The sequence below is a fragment of the Phlebotomus argentipes genome, unplaced genomic scaffold, assembly GCF_947086385.1.
Source record: "Phlebotomus argentipes unplaced genomic scaffold, Phlebotomus argentipes genome assembly contig_2, whole genome shotgun sequence".
Lineage (NCBI taxonomy): Eukaryota > Metazoa > Arthropoda > Insecta > Diptera > Psychodidae > Phlebotomus > Phlebotomus argentipes.
Window position 1 is genome coordinate 5,040,168 of NW_026776162.1, and position 22,032 is coordinate 5,062,199.

General features: G+C 44.8%; 8 protein-coding genes across 17 annotated transcripts in view; 4 read left to right on the forward strand and 4 right to left on the reverse strand.

Moving 5' to 3' along the window:
* Positions 1-4,766, forward strand: part of LOC132265076 (uncharacterized) — a 40,092-nt gene extending 35,326 nt beyond the window's left edge. For 9 of the 10 annotated variants that reach the window (XM_059765536.1, XM_059765538.1, XM_059765539.1 and 6 more), the window contains exons 6-9: positions 187-535; positions 1,251-1,460; positions 1,620-1,963; positions 2,093-4,766. In XM_059765536.1, coding sequence (XP_059621519.1) covers positions 187-535; positions 1,251-1,460; positions 1,620-1,963; positions 2,093-2,126 — 937 coding nt within the window. In that variant the 3' untranslated portion in view covers positions 2,127-4,766. Of the gene's footprint in view, positions 1-186; positions 536-1,250; positions 1,461-1,619; positions 1,964-2,092 lie in introns of those variants that run through there. The other variant, XM_059765544.1, reaches the window with a different exon arrangement.
* The window catches only part of LOC132265075 (uncharacterized), a 61,787-nt gene extending 52,715 nt beyond the window's left edge, over positions 1-9,072 (reverse strand). The window contains exons 1-4 of the mRNA XM_059765533.1: positions 8,832-9,072; positions 6,073-6,441; positions 5,184-6,005; positions 4,996-5,058 (exon numbers count right to left, since the gene is read on the reverse strand). Of these exons, the coding sequence (XP_059621516.1) occupies positions 4,996-5,058; positions 5,184-6,005; positions 6,073-6,306 (1,119 nt within the window). The 5' untranslated portion in view covers positions 6,307-6,441; positions 8,832-9,072. The remainder of the gene's footprint in view (positions 1-4,995; positions 5,059-5,183; positions 6,006-6,072; positions 6,442-8,831) is intronic.
* Positions 6,803-8,998, forward strand: LOC132264941 (EF-hand domain-containing protein 1-like). The gene is made up of 3 exons (XM_059765289.1): positions 6,803-7,210; positions 7,404-7,711; positions 7,777-8,998. The coding sequence occupies exons 1-3, from the start codon at positions 6,803-6,805 to the stop codon at positions 8,996-8,998; spliced, it is 1,938 nt and encodes a 645-aa protein (XP_059621272.1).
* Positions 9,073-9,146: 74 nt separating the features above from the next.
* On the reverse strand, positions 9,147-10,303 carry LOC132262744 (probable Golgi SNAP receptor complex member 2). Its single transcript, XM_059762152.1, has 4 exons — positions 10,056-10,303; positions 9,885-9,990; positions 9,627-9,810; positions 9,147-9,565 (listed from the first exon to the last, which is right to left on the reverse strand). The coding sequence occupies exons 1-4, from the start codon at positions 10,187-10,189 to the stop codon at positions 9,354-9,356; spliced, it is 636 nt and encodes a 211-aa protein (XP_059618135.1). The 5' UTR covers positions 10,190-10,303; the 3' UTR covers positions 9,147-9,353.
* Positions 10,304-10,339: 36 nt separating this feature from the next.
* On the reverse strand, positions 10,340-11,536 carry LOC132262736 (B-cell receptor-associated protein 31). The gene is made up of 2 exons (XM_059762139.1): positions 11,007-11,536; positions 10,340-10,946 (listed from the first exon to the last, which is right to left on the reverse strand). The coding sequence occupies exons 1-2, from the start codon at positions 11,233-11,235 to the stop codon at positions 10,516-10,518; spliced, it is 660 nt and encodes a 219-aa protein (XP_059618122.1). The 5' UTR covers positions 11,236-11,536; the 3' UTR covers positions 10,340-10,515.
* Positions 11,537-11,975: 439 nt separating this feature from the next.
* LOC132264084 (uncharacterized) lies at positions 11,976-17,247 on the forward strand. The gene is made up of 7 exons (XM_059764151.1): positions 11,976-12,386; positions 12,457-12,661; positions 12,721-14,550; positions 14,634-15,676; positions 15,744-15,864; positions 16,048-16,295; positions 16,371-17,247. The coding sequence occupies exons 1-7, from the start codon at positions 12,259-12,261 to the stop codon at positions 16,825-16,827; spliced, it is 4,032 nt and encodes a 1,343-aa protein (XP_059620134.1). The 5' UTR covers positions 11,976-12,258; the 3' UTR covers positions 16,828-17,247.
* Positions 17,248-17,756: 509 nt separating this feature from the next.
* LOC132264091 (ATP synthase subunit beta, mitochondrial-like) lies at positions 17,757-20,514 on the forward strand. Its single transcript, XM_059764162.1, has 3 exons — positions 17,757-18,665; positions 18,924-19,194; positions 19,255-20,514. The coding sequence occupies exons 1-3, from the start codon at positions 18,033-18,035 to the stop codon at positions 20,385-20,387; spliced, it is 2,037 nt and encodes a 678-aa protein (XP_059620145.1). The 5' UTR covers positions 17,757-18,032; the 3' UTR covers positions 20,388-20,514.
* Positions 20,497-21,989, reverse strand: LOC132264943 (uncharacterized). Its single transcript, XM_059765291.1, has 3 exons — positions 21,931-21,989; positions 20,761-21,861; positions 20,497-20,704 (listed from the first exon to the last, which is right to left on the reverse strand). Exons 1-3 carry the CDS (start codon positions 21,987-21,989, stop codon positions 20,497-20,499), a joined length of 1,368 nt encoding a protein of 455 aa, XP_059621274.1.
* Between the last annotated feature and the right edge of the window lie 43 nt (positions 21,990-22,032).

Genomic DNA, 22,032 nt, shown 5'->3' on the forward strand with positions numbered 1-22,032 from the left:
CAATTATGCGGCATTAAAATTCACTTTTGGCTTTTCCATAAGCCACACAATATAAATTGCGGTGAATGTTGTGTGACAGCGACAATGTCCCAATATGTCCACAGACACACACACACAAAAGCCCAAATTCGCATGCTGGCAAAATGTTATAATTCGATTGATGCCACTCTCCTATTCGTATTCCAGTAAGCGTCTGGCCACAGAATATGGAAATTCCTTGGAATTCAGTGATTTATGGGATCGTCTGCAGAATGATGGTCGCTGTTGCGGCGTTACTGGACCACAAGACTATTCAAATACCCCAAATCGTTCATATCCTATTTCCTGCTGCTCACCGGATGTGTCAGAGCAGATTACGGTATCCCGGCGTCCTCTGGCGTCGCCCGTGGTCTTTCGCAGTGACGAGTTGACAACTTTAGGTATTCTCTCACGAAATAATTACACAGACATGCCGGAATCAACATGGAGTCACATAGTCAGTGCAGCGCGCGAGGAGAGCAAATCTGTGGCCACTTGTCGAGCAGTCTACCAGCAGGTATTATTCATAAACAATTTAAGGAAGAAACTCCACAATGACACGAAAAGATTAATTAATCTATCAATGTTGCAAGCAATCTCGTTCCGTTCTTATTGTTCTGAGAACAACTCGTGAAACATGAGATTATGAATCTCACTGCTTTATTCATCATGTTAATTTTGCACAGATTCTTGCGGACAATGGGATTTATTCTCCAGACTCTTGCTCACAAATAACAAACAATTATCCAGTCCATAATTATTTTTGAAAAAACTAGACATTTTATTAGATTTTCCGCTTATTCTGTGAATATGGGGAATTGCATTTTAAAAAATTCTTTTAATGCTATTAGAGAAGTTCATCGTAAATTCAATTTTATAGCCAAAAGACATATACGATGTTTGATATGCAAATTTCAATACTCTTGAAGGTATTAAAATTCTCTCATGGATATTGCACAACCTTCATTCTGGGTTTATCTACATATAACGTGTCTGAATTATGCAACTTCACCAGATGAATTTCCATACGAAATTGAGGTGAAAACTTTCTGGATAGCCAAAAAAATGTTCATCAAACTCACAGACATTCGGCTAGAGCTTTTCCCGCACAATGCACAGATAAAAAAGTTGTAGTTGACAAAAAAGTGGAGTGTTTCCCAACACAATAGAGTTCAATATGATTGATAGGGTGTACTTTTCTCCTCTCTCTCTCCCTCTCTCTCTCCATTCAGGGCTGCATCGACAAAGTAATACAGTGGCTGAAGAGCACTGCGGACATTCTATTTGTGCTGGGCTATTGTGTAATAGCATTCCTCAAATTGTGCTTTCTGGGGATACTCCGATACGAGATAAAAGAGATGATCCAAAAAATCAAGCTGCTCCAAACAGAAATGGCCGCGGCAATCCTATGTGCTGATGCCGAGACGACACACCTACAGCCAGTATGAATTGCATGCTCTTTTTCAAAAAAACAAAAAAAAAATCAATTATCCTTTTGCTTTAATCCCTTCACGTTTTATTTTTTGTGCGACACATTGCAATAGGGATTTAGTGAATATTTTTCTCTTCTCTTTTCTCTCTCCCCCCTCGATCAACTATAGCCACAGCCACCCTTGCCATCGCAACAAATATCATCCACCTCAATTAATGGTGGCATTCATGCAGAACCAAAGGTGGGAAATCGTGATCGTGAACGTACCCGAATTGGCTCTGGGGAAAGTGAACGGGAGTCATTGCTCGTTCACGACATAACACCCAAATATAATATAAAACACAAACAATTGTTTATGTGTACAGAACAACAGCAGCAGCAAGGTGTAGATTCAGACACCAATTCCGGGTGTGCCCTTATCGTTGAGGACACAGGAGGCACTCAAGCAAAGACAATAAATGGAAATAATAATTACGAATTAAGCGAATTTGATAGCAAGACACCAACTTATAGGTACACAATCTAATTTGCAATATTCTTTCCCTATCAATTCTCTTTCTGCCTCTCTTCTTCCCTATCCATCTTCATCAAATATGCAAATATGTGTCACCCTTAAAACCTTCTTCTCATCCCCCCACACAGGCTACTTAATGCGCCTACAGTAACTAAAATCTGACTACGGTATTACTTGGAGCAGCTCTTCGGTGATCAATGGCGTAGATCCCCATCAGTACCAACGACAGTCATCGCATCAAGACACCCCCGAGTCTCCAGATCCGGTCGCGGCAGAGAAATACGAATGTACCGATCAACAGAGTCTGGTGATAGAATTGACTGTGATTGTGAAGATATTTAGGCCAATGAGTGATACACAAGTGAAGTAGAGAGAACTTTAGCAGTGAAGCCGAACATTGTGGGAGGCAAGCGCCAAGGAAGAGAGTGTGATGGCATCGTCTTGAGACGTGATATTTTATCACAACGTGTAAAAATGTATAAATTAATTTAAAGTGCCATATATATATATATATATAACTTATACTTTCTCCCCCCTGTAAATGTTCAATGATAGAACATTGATTTTGAAGTCAACTTCAAGACATTTTAACTCATGTGCACATAATTTCTCTCCGCCTACATTATTACCATTTAAAACCATATAGTGACATAGGATAATATTCAAAAGAGTAAGTGTGTTACGTGCAAGACGACACATGCCAGATGACTCATAAGTCATTCAACTGAATTCACTTATCTGCAACATACCTGGAAAATTGTCGTTTTGCATTTATTTTAAGTGTAAAACACGGAGAGTATGTATTTATTACTTAGAGAATCTGTTAAGAAACAACATTGAACGCTTAATAGACTTTAAAAATTTCAAGGAAAAAAACGTTTTATCATAGAGACAATAAGGGATGAGAGATTGAAATGTTAATGCAGCGATTATTCCGGAAAATTCCATATATAATGTACAGCACAGTCCTCAAGTTGTATAGCAGAAAGAATGAGCTCGACTTCAATTGCTGAGAGTTAATGAGCCCCAAAGACACTTTTGGGATCGAGCTGTATTCTTCCTATTTTCCACCAGAGTCAATGAGAAGAGCCATGTCCAAAATGAACCCCTCAGAAACTCCTTATAAAGTGTTTTAATCTATACCTTACACACATATAGGAAGGCCAGCAAAGAGGATTGTATTTATAGCGTATAAAAATTCCATTCGGTTAAAGTACGTAACGTAATATCCTGAAATTCTATCCACTTGTACATAACATTAAATATGTATGAATTAAGTAATTAAACTTAATGTAATATACATTAGTGGATATCTACTTATCGGTAAGACAACTATAAAGTTAATTGCATCTTAACGTTAAGGTGATTAAAGTGGTAAGAGTGTGTATAAGAAGTGAAAAGAACGACTCCTTTGGTAACAAAAGCTTTGTTGAATACAATTGAGTTATTTTTTCGAAATACTATAAAAATAAGTAATGAGCTTACAATATAGTGCCTAAACTTGACCATTTGCTTCTCACCCACAGAACAACAAGAAGAAATATTATATATATACAGAAGACCTCTGATGTAAATCCTATTACTTAATCTCCCCAAAAACAATTTCACGACACCAAACTCATAGAGAGTCCCTTTTGAAATTCAACCACCCACTCAATAATACATCCTAGAGGAATATTATTATTCAACAGTTCAACATTGGGGAGTCACTTTCCGCTCAAGAATAGGGCTAATGTGTTCAACATCAACACAGAACTACATTGATAGCACTAATATACATATGAATGAACCAATGTTGATGCATAGGAGGGAGAATTGTAATGAGAAAACGGAAGAATTAACCAATCAATGCAATTTAAATATCCCCAAAAACCATTCTAACTTCAGCATCATATTACCATCACATGAATAATCATATCAGTAAAGTTGAATGATTGATTTGGAGACATGAGAATAGTGATTAGTGAATATGATTTACATGAATTCTGACTAGAGTAAGATAAATATAGTTAAAAAATAAGGAAGAGGTTCTCTGCCTAAACTAAGGAATACATCCGACAAAAGGAGATATCTACCATATTTACATAGTATTAACTGTTGTATATAGTGCTTTGCTTCCTTTGTATTCAAAATGAACATGGATGGAAGGAGAAAAAAAATTACCAATTGAGATAGAAGCTACATAAATTTATTCAAGATAATTAACCTAATTGTAGACAAACGAAATATGAAGGAATGCAGATAAGAGAGAAAATTATAAAAAGAATTACGATTAAAAATCAATATAAAAAAAAGGTTTAAATAGATAGATATTTTTGCATGTTTCAATATTTGATGGTGAATTCAGAGAATTTGAGTCAACAGAATAATCAAAATTCCATATATAGCGGGAGAGATAAATTTTGTGTGAATAAAAAAACGAGACGAGTACCTTTTCAGATAACATATGCAAAAAAACAGAGAGAGAACAACCAATAATCTCATCCTCCAAAAGTCATGCCCACAAGAAAAAATTTCGCCCAACACTCACACATCAAAAAAAAATACCACAGAACCATGTACAAATTTATGTAATAAAACGATGAGATAATCTCATTGAAGTAATCAATCCAATAATCCTCATTCCACATAACATGATAGAGATGATATTTAATTGAAGGAATCCAAGAGAGAATAACCGTGTAATAGAGAACGAAAAATAAAAAAAAAGAATTCAAGAAATATATTTCATTGTGAAATTGTTAAATTGTGTATATAGTTAGAAAACTGAGATATTTTAAATAAACCTTCTGGAATTATCAACTGAACACTCAATTCTTGTCATCAACTAATCTGATTAGCAAAGTGGTTGCATTTGTCCTGAATTTGGCTAAATCCTCTGCAACTGGGTCACAAAGAAATATTAGAATTTAAACATTTATTGCAGTGGTGTGTTTTGCGCAAACTTTCTCAAACTTCCATTCATTCATAGAATTTATGATTCTCTAAAAATTTACGACAAATTCAGATGGGAACTTAGATTTTAACTCACCTGAATATCCACATCGCCAAGAACAGTGTAGCCAATATCAACAATAGAACCACCGATGATGGTCTGCAAATTAAATAACACACGACGTTATTGTTCTCTATGTGAAAATTCCATACGAGAAAATTAGGACTAATTGAGTGCTTGGGATTCAGATTGCAGAGGTTATTGCGAATACTGTGCACACTCACCGGGCAATATTTATGGGAATTACATTCAGCCGCATTTGGCGCTGCGTTAATTCCCCTCCCAATGCCGCTCAGCTCAACGGCGATTTGTGCAGCAATTTTGGCATTATTCTTTATCAATGCCATATTTGCCACTAAACTCCGTCCCTCTGTGATTTTTGCAATGACACTCAGCAGATAAGGGGTCACCATTTTTCCAGCAACACCAGCACTGCTCGCCTCTCGCAATGCACCCTCTATGGCTTCATTGATCGACTCCTCGCTCATCGCGAAAGCCTCAGGAATGGGAACGCCAATTAAAATCGCTGATTTCAAACCCAGTTTGAGCGACGCATCAATTAATTTGGCCGCTTCGAGAGGCGAATTGAAATTGATGGTGGCTTTTTCGCCACTCTTGCGCGTATAGAATGCCGGAAAATCCAATTCCGGACACTTCCACGAGGCCACGCACACACCTTGCGTCTCCAAGTACTCGAGAGTACGTGGAATGTCGAGAATGGACTTCACGCCACTCGATATAACAGCAACTGGCGCTCTTCCCATCTCCACCAAGTCCGCCGACACATCCATTGTAATGTGTCCATCGCGATGAACACCACCAATGCCACCTGTGGCAAAGACGTGGATGCCCACGGCATTACACACAATCAGGGTGCCGGCCACAGTTGTGCCCCCACACCCCGCTGTGCTGACAATGTGGGCCAAATCGCGACGGGACGTCTTAATTGCCTTCATCTCAGGTGAGGCGAGAAGCCTCAACTCCTCCCCGCTGAGACCCACCTTGATGCGCCCATTGAGAATTGCAATCGTTGCCGGAATGGCGCCCTGGAGGGAGCAAAATAAGGGAGAGAGGAATTAGTCAATTGCATCTCAATGGCATCTCAACACTCACCTCAGCTCGCACAATATCCTCCACAGCCAGCGCCGTCTCCAGATTCTGCGGATGAGGCATTCCATGTGTGATGATTGTGGACTCCAGCGCCACAATTGGTGCTGCATTCTGCAGCGCCTGAGAAACTTCCGGGGCAACATCTATCAGACTATGATGGAATTTCCGCAGCGGTGCTCTGAAAAATCCCCTCCAGCCACAACTCTTCCAACCACAACTGCCAAATTTGCTGAACATTATTCACTTTCCTTGTTTGCCGAAACTTCGTGTACGCTTGATGCAATTCCGAGAGTTCAAGTTTGACTTCTTGAATGGCTCTCCTTTGTGCACATTGAAGCAGAGATGTTGATGTTCACACTGTATCTATTTGTTCTAAGCTGGAAATATTGAATTACAGTCAGTGTCACAATTGTGATCCACGAAAGAATCATTTATAGACTCTATAAGTATGGAAAAATTTAATTCTCCATTTGTCAAGCATTCATGCGCCAAACTGTACATGGATTTTGAGTAAATTAAATCAAACATAGCATGCATTTATGATGATACAAGTGGAATTCTCATTTCACAAACATCTAGATTTCAATTTGCCTCGTTCACTTAGGGCTTTATGTGCATATTCCAAACAATTAAACACACAATTTTCGACCAACAGCGAGAATCACTATAGCAACTATGCCTTTGACGTTGTTGTTTGAATAATTCTTCAGTCTGTTTGAAATACATTTTCATCATGGAGGGACTTCCCAAATTGCCTGGCTTGCAAATTGAGGACCACACAAAGCAGAATCACCATCTGTCGCACAGTCTGACCATAAGGAATGGCTATTGTGTTGCCGAAGAGCCCGCTTGTGCCATCGGAGGCGCTGGAATCTTCCGCGATCAGGCTGTGCAATTCATCTCCAAGACCGACGATCCCCTAGCGTATGACCCAATTCTCACGTACGGATGCATCCGGAAGCCCCAAGTGCCGCCATTCTACCCACACTTTGTGCAGTACGACAAGATGATTCTCACATTCAGAGGCTACTTCCGCCAGCAAGTCGCCGAGCTTCCTGAGGATGCCAATCGTATTCGTTACGTGAATATTCTGTACTTCCTGGAGGATGACACGATAACGGTGCTGGAGCCGCAAATTCAGGTGAAAACCCATCACTCAATTAATAAATTCATCATGATATATCATGAGCTCGAGTGTGAGATTTTGATGCACAAGAGCACACGTCAAAAAATCAATATGTTCACGCTGAATAAAGTGTGTGGCAAAAACGAGTTAAATCCTATCAAAAACCATGAGGAAATATTACGAAAATGAGTGAATTGCTGTATTCCAGAATTCCGGCTTCCCTCAAGGCAGAATAATCCGGCGCAGCAGAATTATGAAGAATCCCTCTGGGGAATTTTACACATGGAAGGACATCAATATTGGCAGTCAATTAAACTTAAATGGAATCAACTTCCATGTGACAGGCTGTGATCCGTTCACCAGGGAGTTCATGCTGAGCCAGGGAATTGAATTACAGGAGCCAGAAGCGCAATACACACATCCCGTCTATGCCGAAACCATTGGCGCTTCTGAGATTAAGCCACAAGCGGATGGCAAATTGCGGCGCTTTCTCGACTATCAAGGGAAGGTTTTGCAGTGAGTGCATGCAGTAATGATTAGCAAAGTTGGCCTACAAATTAATGATTCGCTCTTTAACCCAGTTTCGACTGTGTTCTGGATGAAAGCGATCGTCCCGGCGGAACTTACATGACCTACAAACTCTTCTACTACCTCGAAGATGACACAATCTCGATTAAGGAGCTCAAAGAGAATCGCGAGGGGAGAGATAGATTCCCGTTGTTGCTGAAGCGAACGCGACTGGAGAAGAATCTGCACCACCCACCTGTTGAATATCCCTCCAATGAGAGGGACAGGGAAGATAGGAGTGTGGATTATTACACTCCATCGGATCTGATGATTGGAGAGATTGTCAGTGTGTATGGCAGACAATTCCTCTTGATAGATTGTGACGAGTTCACGCGCCAGTACTACGAGAGAGTGCTTAAGAAGCGTCAGAGGGAGAGATTTATCTTTCATCCACCTAAGAAAGTGGCCCCAAAGCCCAATATTCCGCCCTACTTAGGTCTCGGCACTCCGGAAGATTCACTCGCGTCGCACTTTAATCTGGTGGCGAAACCACCTAAGAAAGACATCATCAACTATCTGCAGAACGTCAACAAGTACCTTCGCTACGGCTGCAGTCTGGAGTCTCCCTATCCAGAGGACAGGAACAGGAAGTTCATCCTCCAGTTTTGCCTTTCCGACGGCACAATTACGATAATGGAGCTCAAAATCCCGAATTCCGGCATCATGGGCGGACGATTCCTCACTTCCCAGCGCGTCTGGAAGCCAGGGTGTGATCCTCATCAGCCCGAATACTACACGCCTAAGGATATTCTCATCAATTCCACTCTGACCATCAATTCCCATCGCTTCACAATCTCCAGCGCCGATCTGTACGTCTATCGCTATATGCGCGAGCATCCTGAGCTCTTCACCGACGAAGCGATAGACAGTGTTCGCAAGTATCACGTGGCAGAAGGGAATCTGCGGCCAGAACCCGGGGAAACCCCTAAAACAGACACAACTCCCAGGCAGACATGCAACGAACTGACCGAACTGGAGAAGGCACTCAAAGACACCAATTTGTGCGATAGGGAGAAAGACCAGTTTATCGGCAAATACCATGAAAATGATAAGGTGAAAGACGGCTTACCCGGACAGGAAGTTGATATCGCTGAACTTCGCAGAACTGATGCTTGCGAAGAAAAATTCGTGGGAAAGGTTAGTGGAGACTTTCATTCGATTCCCGCGAAAGAAAGTATCTCTCCGGAGAGAAAGACAGTCACTTTTGGCGATATTGCAGCGGAAAAAGACACTTGAACACTCTAGAAGGCACTTTTGATGCAAAGTACATTGATTTATGGGAGATTGATTGGAAAAAATCACGGTTTTATCACGCGTCGGAAAAACACATATTTGTTTTCAAAGCACATTCGCACTTTTGAGGTTACGTTTTATTGTTGCGCTCAGAATGTTAATCACCAGAGGCGCTGCTTGACGATCATATTTGCAGCGCGGGAAACTTAAAAATAACTTCTTTCAAATATGTGTAGAAAACATTCAATAAATAAATTTTCTGTATTTGCCTTAGCAAAAGCCGCATATAGTATGAACTATTGGGACACATTATAAACAATGGAAATGTGGTTGGGCGGGAAAGTTCAGAGGCTTTGGGCTAGAATACAAAGTAATACAAAAATAGCCCTATTATCGTCACTGTGACAAACATTCCGCCGAATAGCACGTATTTGTCTTCCTTCACGCGCCTCTCGATCATCCTCATGGTCTGATTCGACAATCCTAGCGTATTCCCAATATCCATGATACGTTTGTGGGCGCCTTTCAGTGTCTCTCGCTGACTTCGGAGATTATCAAGAATGTTGCCACCTGAAAGTCATGCCGAGAACGTTGCTATTGCGATTCAAGCCGTGAAATATTGCAGAATTACCTGAGCTTATCATATCATCCACTCCTCGGTGGGCGTTCTGCATTGCATTGTGGTGTTGCACGGAATAATCAATATCAATCGACATTTCAGTGTTTGCAGTGAAACGACGGTTCAGAAGTTGCTCTCTTTCGCTGATTTCTATCTCCCTTCGCTTCTTCTTCTCCTGCCACACTCTCAGAGCAGCCTGAAAGGGAGGATCAAAGACAGCAGCATTACTAAAAGCCCTTCCGGAAAGACCAGACATATCATGACATGTACTTGCAAATGCCGGATGTCGTATTTCAGCTGATCCACCCGCATCTTGGCATTTTGCCGCTGAGCCACAGGTACTTTGTACAGGAACACATCAAGTCGCTCACAATTCCTATTAGAATGACGGGTAAATCAGTGAAAATGCAAGCAAATATGAGAAAAACATTCCCAACTCACGCATTGACAGCGGTGATTTTTGACAAAATCTCACTCTCAACACTCGCCACATCCACTTGTGAATTGTTGAGCTGCTGGAAGCACTCCTGTGTGTCCTGTATCAATTTATTCGTCTGATGGTAGAGAGGTTCCATGATTTTCTACAAAAATATATTTTGCCAACGCGTTTTTGCTTTACGACGCTAGCGCTTCGTGGCAACCACTGAAAACTTAAATGCTGTGAGTTCTGATGCTCACAGCTTCCGCCAGGGCGCGACACCAACAGAAAAACAAAAACAGAGATTTTTAGTACTCGCGGGCCATTTATTCAACTCCGCTCGAGAATCACCCGGAAAATGTTAGGAATTGGCTGGAAAAACACAAATTATAGCGCGCAATGTATGAAATACAAAAGACCCTGGATATAGCTTATGGGAATAGCTAGTAATGAAACAATGAATGTCATAGGAAAAGTGGGAAATTAATCCTCCTTTGACGAGGAAGTCAGCTTCTTCTCAATCTTGCTGTACTCCTCAGTCAGACGATCGTACTCTCGGTTAAGGCTCTCTGCCTGGGACTTCAGGGCTTCCTTATCCTTCTTCTCACGCTTCAGCTCGCCCTCCAGCTCAGCGACTTTCTCCTTGAGAATGTTCACTTCGGTGTCATTCTCAGGACTCTTGTCCTTCTGCTGAGACAGCAGGCTGCGGGCAGCAGTGGTGGCGCTCTCGGCCTGTCGCATGGAGGCCTCTGACTGAGCCAGGAGAGTGGCCTGGCCAGAGATCAGCAGCACAAGGCGACGGATGACAAGAACGAGGAAGATAGCGAAGCCACTGATGTAGAAGTTGCGCTGCGCCCGGAACAGCCGCATGCTGTGCTGCATGCCCACGTTGAGGTGCGCCTCCATGGCAGGATCTGCAACGAAGGGTGGGTTATTAATAGACGAACGCGTGCAAATAATTACGTATTACTTGCCGGTGTGTGAATATTTCCGCATCTCGCGCACGGCCTCAATGAGAAAGACGACCAGCACTGCCAGCAAAAGATAGAAGTATATCTGCGCCTGGCGCCCGATCATTGCCAGAAAGCGCGACCGGAAGAAGCGCTGCCAGCGCACGGGACTGGCGACTGGCAGGACCAGAAGCAGCACCACCACGATCTCCGCGTACAGGAAGGTGGCAATGAGGGTCCACACGAGGCTCATCTTGGATTTCTGTGTCGAAGGTCAATTCCAAAAGTCAACTGCACTCCCGGTGAGCTATTTTTAGCCACTTCTGATTTTGAGGAATCTCTGCGAAAACGCCCAAAGATTGTCACTGTTGGAAGGTGCAACGGATGGCAGAGGCGCTAATCCAACACTGGAGATACTCACAAGATTTAACTACACGGAATTATGATGAAATTTCCACTGAGAAATGCGAGATTATATACGTGCACGAACAGAATGACGACGAAAATAAATTCCGGAACTCTGACTCAGACGCGCCGAAGATGACCAGTAAAGGAAGTACAGAAGAAATATTTCTTATAATTGTCACACGACAAATCTGTCTTTTCTCATTTTGTGTTTAATAAAAAGATGGCATTTCAGGTGATTTTGAATTTCGAGCATCTAATAAATTATTGGTGCATTTGACGCTGTTGAAATGAGAAGTTTCACTTCTCTAATCATACTATCCTGAAAAAAATAGGCCAAGAGGAGAATCAAAAATCATATAACAGTGAAGAGACAGAAATAATATTATTTCCAGCAACCGTGCAGACAATATAAAGATTTTGTCAAACACTCCTCACTCCCGACGACCTGTCGTATGACACTCACCACGATTCACATTTTATTGGGGGTTTTAGCACACCGGTGAAGCCCTCACCGGTGTACTAAACGGCCGAAAAGCGGTTGGCTGACAGTGACAGCCGCCATTGTTTTTCAGTGACAGTCAGCAACTTCAAAAAAGTATCAACGCGCATTGGTTGAGGTGTTCACAGATCGCCAAAAAGCACTTTTCGCCCTGAAACTCCATCTAGTCGCGGTGGAAAAGTGTGAAAAATACTTCAGCGAGCATTGGCGCAGCGATTCGTGGTGACTGTCGGTGCGCGTGGTGTGATTTTACCTGTGTTTCGCTGGGGGTGCTTTTGAACACATTTTTTGTTTTGTCAAAGCCATCTTTGCACCAGGCCCTTCGATGGTAGAAGAGCTATAGTACTGCTTCTCGGGGGAAATACAGCCATGAATATCGACAACGCCAAAGAAAACATCCAACCTCTGGCCAGTGGTCGCAACATAACGCTCCTCGAGGCCGCGCTGCACGCCGAGAACCACCAGGATGCACACAGGGAGCTGATGCAGAAGCGAGAGTGAGCCACAAGTGCCCTCAATCCAACTCGCGGGGTGACTTACGCGCCGGGGCGCTATCTCTTCTTTCAGGGAGTTCGAGCGACGGATCGCAGAGTACGTTGGCGATGATCCTCTTGAGCTGTGGTACGACTACATCCTGTGGATTGAGCAGTGCTATCCCAAGAGTGGGAAGCAGAGCGCCTTCGACAATGTCCTGGTAAAGTGCATCACGACGCTGGAGAACGATGAGAGGTACCACCAGGATCGACGGATGGTGAAGATCTACATCAAATTTGTGAGTCGATGTGCTTGTTTACGCAAGAGTTGAACGCTCAAGTGAGATTCTTTCTCCAGATTGACTCCCAGCAGACGCCCCATGAGCACTACAACACACTGTACAATCAGGGCATCGGGACGATGGTGGCGGACATGTACATCTGCTGGGCGTACTACTTCGAGGTCCTGGAGAACTTCCAGCGGGCAGAGCAGATCTACCAGTTGGGCTTCGACGCGAGGGCGCAACCGCTGGACGAGCTGAAGCAGGCCCATGAGCAGTTTCTGTCCTCCGTGGGCCAGAGGACGCTCTACAGCGACGAGAGGACGCGCCAGACGTTCTTCTCGAACATGGAGGAGCGCCGGAGTGCCTTGACCTCTCTGCGCGGACACCAGAGCAGCAGGGTTGGCAGCATTCGCACCGGTGGCGTGGTGAGGGACCTCAATCCGGGCAGAGTCGACCAATTGCCCGCCTCCAATTCCCGCACGCCCTACCAGGCGGCTACGCCGGCGGGAATTGCCATCTACGTGGACGAGCAGGAGACATTCAATGGGCCACCGGAGGCGGGCACCTCGTCGGGCATCCGCAGCATTGTGGGCAGTGCTGGCAAGCAGGAGAACCAGTGGGAGCCGGGACCGTGGACGAAGGCGAAGAAGCGTACCCAGAGCAGTGCTCTCTTTCCCACGGGCTCACGAAGCGCCGCGAAACTGGACTTTGACATCATGGAGGACTCTGATGACTTGAGTGATGCAATCCGTCTTCCGGAGAACTTTGTGCGCTATAATGCGCCCCAGCCGAATTGGATGGTCAGTGTGGCGCAGCATGAGGATCTGGCGGCCAGGGTGTTTCCGCTGTACGACAAGATTCTGTGCTATCCGAAGGGTGGACTTGTGGTGTTTTCGCCAGAGGAATTGCGAGCTTTCAATTGGTACAGGAATCGCGGAATGCGAGCGAAGATCACAGCAGAGCTGGAGGATTTCGTGGAGAACCGCTTTGAACAGGGTGTGCGCCTGCCGGAGAACTTCCGGCAGCGCAGTGAGAAGCAGGATGAATTTGTGGTGGAGAGTGCAGAGGTGAAGTTGCTGCCGAATGAGAAGTTGATGTGCTGTGCTGAGGCTATTGGTGATCATGAGGAGGTGAGCTTCGAGGAGATGCGTCGGGTGAAGTTTCAGCGTGTGCGAATGGAAAAGCAGCGACACACCAATGAATTCTGTCCTCCTCAGCCACCACAGCCGATGCCCAGCATCAATGATAGCTGTAGCACGCAGACGTTCAACTTCTTCATCAAGCCACAGAGTGTGAGCACTCCAAAACAGGATCTCAAGAAGCCCATCCACACGCCACGCTCGAGTTTGCCGCTGAATCAGCAGCAACAGCAGCAGCAGCAGTGCGATGTGAAGCAGCCCGAAGTGGCTGTGGCTGAAACCAAGACGACTCAGCAATTGTCCACGATTTGGGAGACAACGGAGCCCAGCACGACTACATTCTGGAGTCGTGGGAGCACAAAGTCCTCCACATCATCTAACGATTCACCGGACAATTTGCTCACAAGGCGACAACAAGTGACCACAACGCAAGCACTTCACGGTGCGATCTCATCACTGGACTATCACGATGTGAGAAGTACGCCAATTGCTGTCTACAAAGATCACACGGACAGTGTTCTCGCGACATCGAAGAAGCCAACACTTCCCATGGACAACTACTATGATGACTTCTTGCAGTCGCCACAGGCTGGAAAGAAGACGTTCAACAGCAGCAAAATATCACCGCGAAGAGGCAATGATTCATTCACATTTCCCAGCATGCATCCAATGGCAGTGTCTGGGATGACTTCGTCGATCTACGCGAAGCACGATCCGGATGCAGTGGCGGAGACATCGAAGATTGGCGGAAGTGTGAAGAGAGAAGTATGAAGAATGTCATTTTCTCAATGATTTTCGGGAATTGGTTATTAATAAATTTCTGGTGTTTCTTCTTCTCTGTTTTGTAGGTAAGACTTGTGAGTGGGAATGGCAGTGGAGCGGCGGGACCAATGTTCAGTGAGTCCACGAGATTGTCTCATTCACACAATGGTCAATCTCTGAGCAAACTCCCGGAGCGCCTTGGCATTGCCACGGCGAGGGGCGCCGTGGAAGAGGACGATGATGTGGTGTTTGTTCCCATGCAGCAGTACAGTGTCGGTGATTTGTACACGTCTAGAAGCTATAATGCGCCGCCTGTGCCAAAAGTACCAAAAATCCTGGATGTGCATTCTGTGAGGGAGCAATCGCAGTTTGCGAGGCACGAGCTGAGTGTGTTGAAGGAGGATGACGCGTCATTTACATTCCCGCCGAATAATCTGCACGAGATGTCCACGTCGACGCGAAAGGACATCTTCGGGAAGGTGGAGCAGGTGAAGAGGGAACCGCCGAGCTTGGGGGACTCTCGCACGGTGCACCACATAGACAATGTGTGGCTGCCTGAGGCCAAAGAGTGGAGTGTGCGAAAGGACGAGCGTAAGTCGCACATTGTGAGTCACGTGAGTGAGAGTGATCCGCTGAGGATGACCATTTCGATGCGCGATGGCAGCAGGAATGCCTCGGTGGTGAACAATTCGCTGTACAAGAATCAGAGTCCGCAATACAACAAACCCACGAAGATTGCACGGCAGGACTTCATGTCGAATGGCAATGACAGTGATCAGAGTATTTATATGAACAATTCGGTGAATGGCGTGATAAATCCGGAGGATGATTGGAGTGAGGATGACAATCAGCCGGTGTCGTCGTATCAGCGCAAGGAGATTGACATGAATGAGACACTGCAGGTGATTGATCACAATCTGGGACAGGAAGTGGTGAATCCCTTCAATCCAAATCTCATTAATGCCTTCCTCGAGAAGGCGGACTTCATGAACTATCTCGATTCACTCGAGAGTTGCACCCTCACGAACATTGTCAAGATGATAAAGCCCAATTCCGTGATAGAGATGAATGGACATACGCTCGATGTGGGTAAATTGCTGGGATCAGGAACATTTGGGAAGGTTTACCAGTAAGTATTTATTCTCTTGTTGATCACTAAAGCCATCATCTTCTCATCTTGCTCTGTCTCTTTGCAGTGCAAAGTGTCAAGTGACGGGAAACTGCTATGCTTTGAAGCAAGAACGACCGGCCAATCTGTGGGAGTATTATATTGTCTTGGAGCTCAAGGACAGAATGAATGAGATGGATCAATCTCTGGTGAGTTTTCCTTGTCCAATATTGCATGACTTTTAGTTTCCATTTATAAATGAAACATTGCAAATTTTCCCAGAGATGTTTCGACGATGACAACATTTTGTATATATTTCAATGATGATAATGTGATCTTCCTGCAATTTTCTATTCGATTTGTTAATTGTGTGATTTGTTATCTCTCTGCAGATGTCGGCATTCGTGGACGTTGAATTTGCAATGATTGGAAACAATGCAAGTATACTGGCACTGCCTTTATGTCGATACGGAACATTGCTGAATGTATGCAATTTCCACAAGAAAACAACAGACAAGTGTCTTCATGAGTTCATTGTGATCATGCTGACGACTCAAATGCTCTCAATCATTGATTATCTCCATGCGTGCAATATCATACATGCTGACATCAAGCCAGATAACTTTATGCTGACATCCAAGTGAGTTCATCGAGTCCTCTTTGTGTGAAGAGAGGACTCTGTGGCCTAATTTCCACTAATGATCCTATCTTTCAGATTGAACTACGATTCGCCGTATTCAGCACTGAAGCTCATTGATTTCGGCCAGTCGATCGACATGAAGCTCTTTCCAGAGAACACGACGTTCAAGTATGTGGTGAAGACGGAGGGATTCACGTGCACGGAGATGCTGGAGAACCGGCCGTGGACATACCAGACGGATCTCTTCGGTGTGGCGGCCACGATTCACGTGCTGCTCTTTGGGAAGTACATGAATGTGTCGAAGAGCTACAATGGCTGGACGATGACGCACAAGCTGCCCAGGTATTTCCAGAAGGCGATGTGGGAGAGAATCTTCTCCATGCTGCTCAACATTCGCGATTGCCAGTCGATGCCGAATCTGCAGGACATGAAGTTGATGCTGAAGAAGGAGCTGGCGATGAAGGAGTCAGCAGTTAGAGATCAAATAATTAAATTTAACTCTGTCCTAGATAATTATAAGCCCGGTTTGTGAATATCCTTATTTAAAACAAAAAAAAATCTATATATATTTACGATTTATTTTTGAAATGTAGCGCGATGAGTGGCACAACATTTGTGAATCATTTGAGAGAAGCAAAAGCAGATGATGAAGAAAAAACACACGACAAAATTTCTAGGATGTTCCTTGTAAAGAATGCAAAACACTTTATTCCTCTTACTTTGTCACGTTTCTTTTAATGATGGACGTAGTGTTGACGATGTAGAGCGGTTCACGGATGTTGGGCTGGATGTATAATTAGTGGAGTTATGAAAATCAGTAAAGAAATTTGAAGATGATTTGTAACGAAAAATGATATTTTTAAAAAATGATGAGCGGACACAATTTTGAGAAGCTTAGGTGGTACTAAATGAAATTGTAATGTACTAAAAGAGAGAATATACGAAGTGAACCGAAGGAGCCATTTTTAATTTTTCGTAACAAATGAACGTGGGATTTGTGAAAATTGCAGTTTAGCGCTAAATTCGCCGTAAAGACGCTCTTTGGAGTGAGGAAGAGAGATTGGAGAAGTTTTAGGACAGGAAAAGCAAACGAGATCTTGCGAAGAAAGCAGAGAAAAGCGCGAAAAATGTTGCTTTCTCGAGTTGGAATGAATCAAATATGGCCTCGTAAGTACACGCCATATTCGCGAAATCTCGTTGTTCTTGCTCTAATAATTCTCTGAAGACTTTGCAGGCGGATGGAAGGTGAATGCCATGGGGATAATGGCGTTGAGGAACTACTCGACAAGTCAGAGAGTAATTTCCACGAAGCAGCTGACGATGCTGGATTGCAGAGATCGCCAACCTTGTCGCAAGGATCGCAACAAGAAACTCGGTAAGGACACTAAAGCAGCCTCTACTGTTGCCAATCCTGATGTTTCTCTGAAAGTGAAGAAGCTCTTTCCCATGGGCTTCATTGCCACGGGGAAGGAGACTATTGAGGACCTGCAGAAGCCTGCTGAACCGGTAGATTTGATAGAAGTTCAGGAAAACCCTGAAGACAGGCAAGATATCCGCTTGAAGATCAAGAAACTCATTCCTTTGGGGCACATTGTCACTGGAAATAACGAGATAGTTGATTCCAAATCTCAAGATTTCTCTCTCAAATCAAGTCTCGAAGGGAAATCTAATGAATCTTTTGGGATCAAGAGTTCTTCAGCCAAGAAAAGATGCGCTGGATTCAATGTCGATTCCTCCATGTACCAAATAATCCTGAACGGGTCTGATCCTTGTGGGAATTGGAATGGGAAATTGCCTCCAGTTCTCGAAAAGGATCCCGCGAAGGAACATATATTAGACCAAGATGAAGCTTTGACAACTGAAAAGAATGTCATTTCGCCTGATATGAAGCCTTCGAAACCGTTCAAGAACTGCTCAGAAACCGATTCAAAGAGTCCTTGCTATAGACACAACATTGATCCCGTGATGTTTGCCTTTGCGCCACTCGATCCTGATCCTTGTGTCGCCCACACCACGAAGCCTGAAGATGTGGGGATCTCTGAAAAGAAGGAGAGACAAGATGATCCTTGTAGGGAATATCGTGCTGGTGCAACCTCAAGCATTCCTGGGCCAAATATCTTGATATCCAAACCTTGTGGGAAAAGGAAGAAGAGTGAAGAAGCCGCGAAGAAAGACAAGAAATTACCTGAAATAAATCCTTTTGTTTCTCTTCTCTTGCGCTTTGGCGGCTGCAAAGATGAAGATGTGGGCGATGCGAAGCCTGCCAAAACGCCCGTGACTTCAGTCAATACGGAGACGATGAAGGACATTGTCAGCAAGACCGTGGAAAAGGTGCGCGGAAAGGATTCGAACCAAACGAAGCAGGGAAAGGTGAGTTGAAGCTTATATACTCCATGAAAATTACCTAACATAATGCCTTATTAATCACCAGATAAAGCCTTGTTGAACTGAACATTTGCATTGAAGATTGAGAAGATGAGGAGAAAATTAACCACCTTTCGTGTGTTTCCCACAGTTTTCTCTCAGAATAGGGACGAAGAGATGAAGAAGAAATTGAAGAATGTGTGAAGAGATCAAATTTGATATATATTTGTGAGTCTTAAAATAAATTTTCCACTCTCATCGCAGATAATTGCAGTTATTGGAGCTGTGGTTGATGTGAGCTTCACTGAGGATGACTTGGATTTGCCGAGCATCTACACAGCGCTCACGGTTGCGCGCCAAGATCGCCCGCCGCTGATCCTCGAAGTGGCTCAGCACTTGGGCAACAGAGTCGTTCGCACAATCGCCATGGACGGAACTGATGGTTTGGTGCGCGGACAGGGAGTTTGCAACACACTGAACCCCATCTCGGTGCCGGTGGGAACGGGAGTTCTCGGGAGGATCATGAATGTTATAGGTGAATTATGCGATTAATTGCTGTTAGGTTGGCTTCTGAGTAATCAGTGTTCTCTTCCAGGCGATCCTATCGATGATCGCGGCCCCATCAAGTGCACAGACACTCGCCCCATTCACACGGATCCTCCGGAGTTTGTGGAGCTAAATGTGCAGCAGGAGATCCTCGTGACGGGCATAAAAGTCGTGGATCTTCTGGCGCCGTACACGAAAGGTGGCAAGATTGGCCTCTTTGGCGGCGCTGGCGTGGGAAAGACTGTTCTGATAATGGAGCTGATCAACAATGTGGCCAAATCTCATGGTGGATACTCAGTGTTCGCGGGCGTTGGCGAGAGGACACGCGAGGGAAATGATTTGTACCACGAGATGATTGAAGGAGGCGTGATTTCACTGAAGGACAACTCTTCCAAGGTGGCTCTGGTGTATGGACAGATGAATGAACCTCCGGGAGCCAGAGCTCGTGTCGCTCTCACTGGTCTCACGATTGCTGAGTACTTTCGTGATCATGAGGGACAAGATGTGCTGTTCTTCATCGATAACATCTTCAGATTCACCCAAGCTGGATCGGAGATGTCGACACTGTTGGGCAGAATTCCCTCAGCTGTGGGCTATCAGCCGACTCTGGCCACGGACATGGGGAATTTGCAGGAAAGAATCACCAGCACCAATCGAGGCTCCATCACATCTGTCCAGGCAGTGTATGTGCCAGCCGATGATCTCACAGATCCAGCGCCAGCCACAACTTTTGCCCATCTCGACGCCACGACTGTTCTCTCGCGCGCCATCGCCGAACTGGGCATTTATCCATCTGTCGATCCCTTGGACTCCACGTCGCGCCTCATGGATCCCAATGCCATCAGTGAGGATCACTACAACACTGCGCGTGGCGTGCAGAAGATCCTGCAGAACTACAAATCGTTGCAAGACGTGATCGCTATTCTGGGGATGGATGAGCTATCGGAGGAGGATAAGCTGATTGTGGGCCGAGCCAGGAAGATACAGCGATTCCTCTCGCAGCCCTTCCAGGTTGCCGAAGTCTTCACGGGAATGCCGGGCAAGATTGTGGCGCTGGAGCAGACAATTGATGGATTCCAGAGGATCCTCAGTGGCGACATGGATCACATTCCGGAGATTGCTTTCTACATGGTGGGCGGAATTAATGATGTGATGGAGAAGGTAAAGAAGCTCACAGAGTGATGCGATAGATGTTGAAGTTCCCTTCGTACACTCCAGTTATGATCCATTCACTGGAAGTTGATTTTCTTTAGTTAGTGTTTCTCTCCAGTTTGTGTTGTGAAATAAATTATCACCTGTTGTTGCTGATGGCCAAAACGTTGCCTTTTCCTCTCAGATTGCCATCGATTGAGGACTTTAGTCCGGAAGATGCTGTGAAAATCTCCAGACTACCAAACTCTCCGGGACTCACGATGAACTGAAGATTCTTGCCAATTGCAATGGTGTTCTTGAAGGGAAGAGGCATCTTGAGGATGACCACAGGATCTGCTGATGTTGATCTGAACGAAAGGGAGCTTTTAAGGGAAAGAATATGATATTAAATCACATAATTTACCCTGTGATGTCATGAAAGAAGACCTCTCCAGTCAAGTCACAACTCGCGAGCAGTTGTCGTCCTCCGTGAGAAACCATTTGCAGCGAAGTCACTGGGAATTGATGGGCTTCCAAGTCTGCCAGGACGGGATCGTAGACATTCTTCGCTCCTCGGATGGTTGACAGTTGATTAGCTGAGCAGAGAATCACTCTTCCATCCTCAGTTCCGATCACAAATTCACTCCGATCGTCAATTGAGACAATTGTCTTGAGAGTGGATGTTTGATCAATGGCTGGGAATTTTTGTCCCTTGGCTGAGATTCTGAAGGTTTTCTCGTGAATCACTTGCGTGCTGGCCAGAATTTTCCAGGATTCCACCACACCATCCGTGTGGCAAGTCAGGAGATTCACATCCTGCAAGGATGGCCGTTGCTTGAGCCAAGACATGGCCACAATTTCCCCATTTTGAGTGGTTCCTGAGAACAATTCCCTGACAGAGTCTCTCTCTTGATGCTGCTCATGATGCCAAATGTACAAGTCACCCAGAACTGTTCCGCCTGCGAAGATGTCTCTGTTGTGAGAGTTTGTGGACAGGATTTGAATGCAAGACTTGACGGGAATTGTCTGAGATTCTGTGTAGTTAACACCGCCAATTCCCTGAGAGTCTGTTCGTTTGGGGACGTAGAGAATGACACTTGGCGTGTTGTGTTCACACCAGGATTCGTGGACCGTAGTACAAGCCAGAGCGAGAGATGGAGCGCCTCCGGTGGCCAGAGAGAGCCACGTGGCTGCACCTCTGACTAATTTCCCACTCGCCACATCGGGAATCTTGACATTGAGACACTCCAGGAAGCTTATCTTCGCTGGTGATTGAGATTCTCTGCTTGAAAACGTTTGAAGACACGGTGACATTCCCATTCTGAGCTCCTCTTCAACCAGTGGCAGGATTTTCTGCAGCCACTGCGCCAATTTCTTCTCATTCCCATCCTTTAGCTGCACAATCCCCGTGACTGGAGACTCTGTCTGGATGGAGACACTCCTTGGTGAGATGGTGTTGGTGAAGGCGTCGCATTTCTCCGCCGGCGGATCAGTCAAAACGCTGCGCGAGAGCAAATCAACCGTTCTGTACGAAAGGAAAAACACCCATTACACAACCAATAGGCAAATGTGATCTGGACAAAAGATCACTCACTGATCGTATTTGAATGTTGATTGGAACTCCACGACGTCTGAGGAAAAAGTCGTGAACATTATTGTGTTTTATTTCACATTCAGTAAACTCGAACACTTCCTC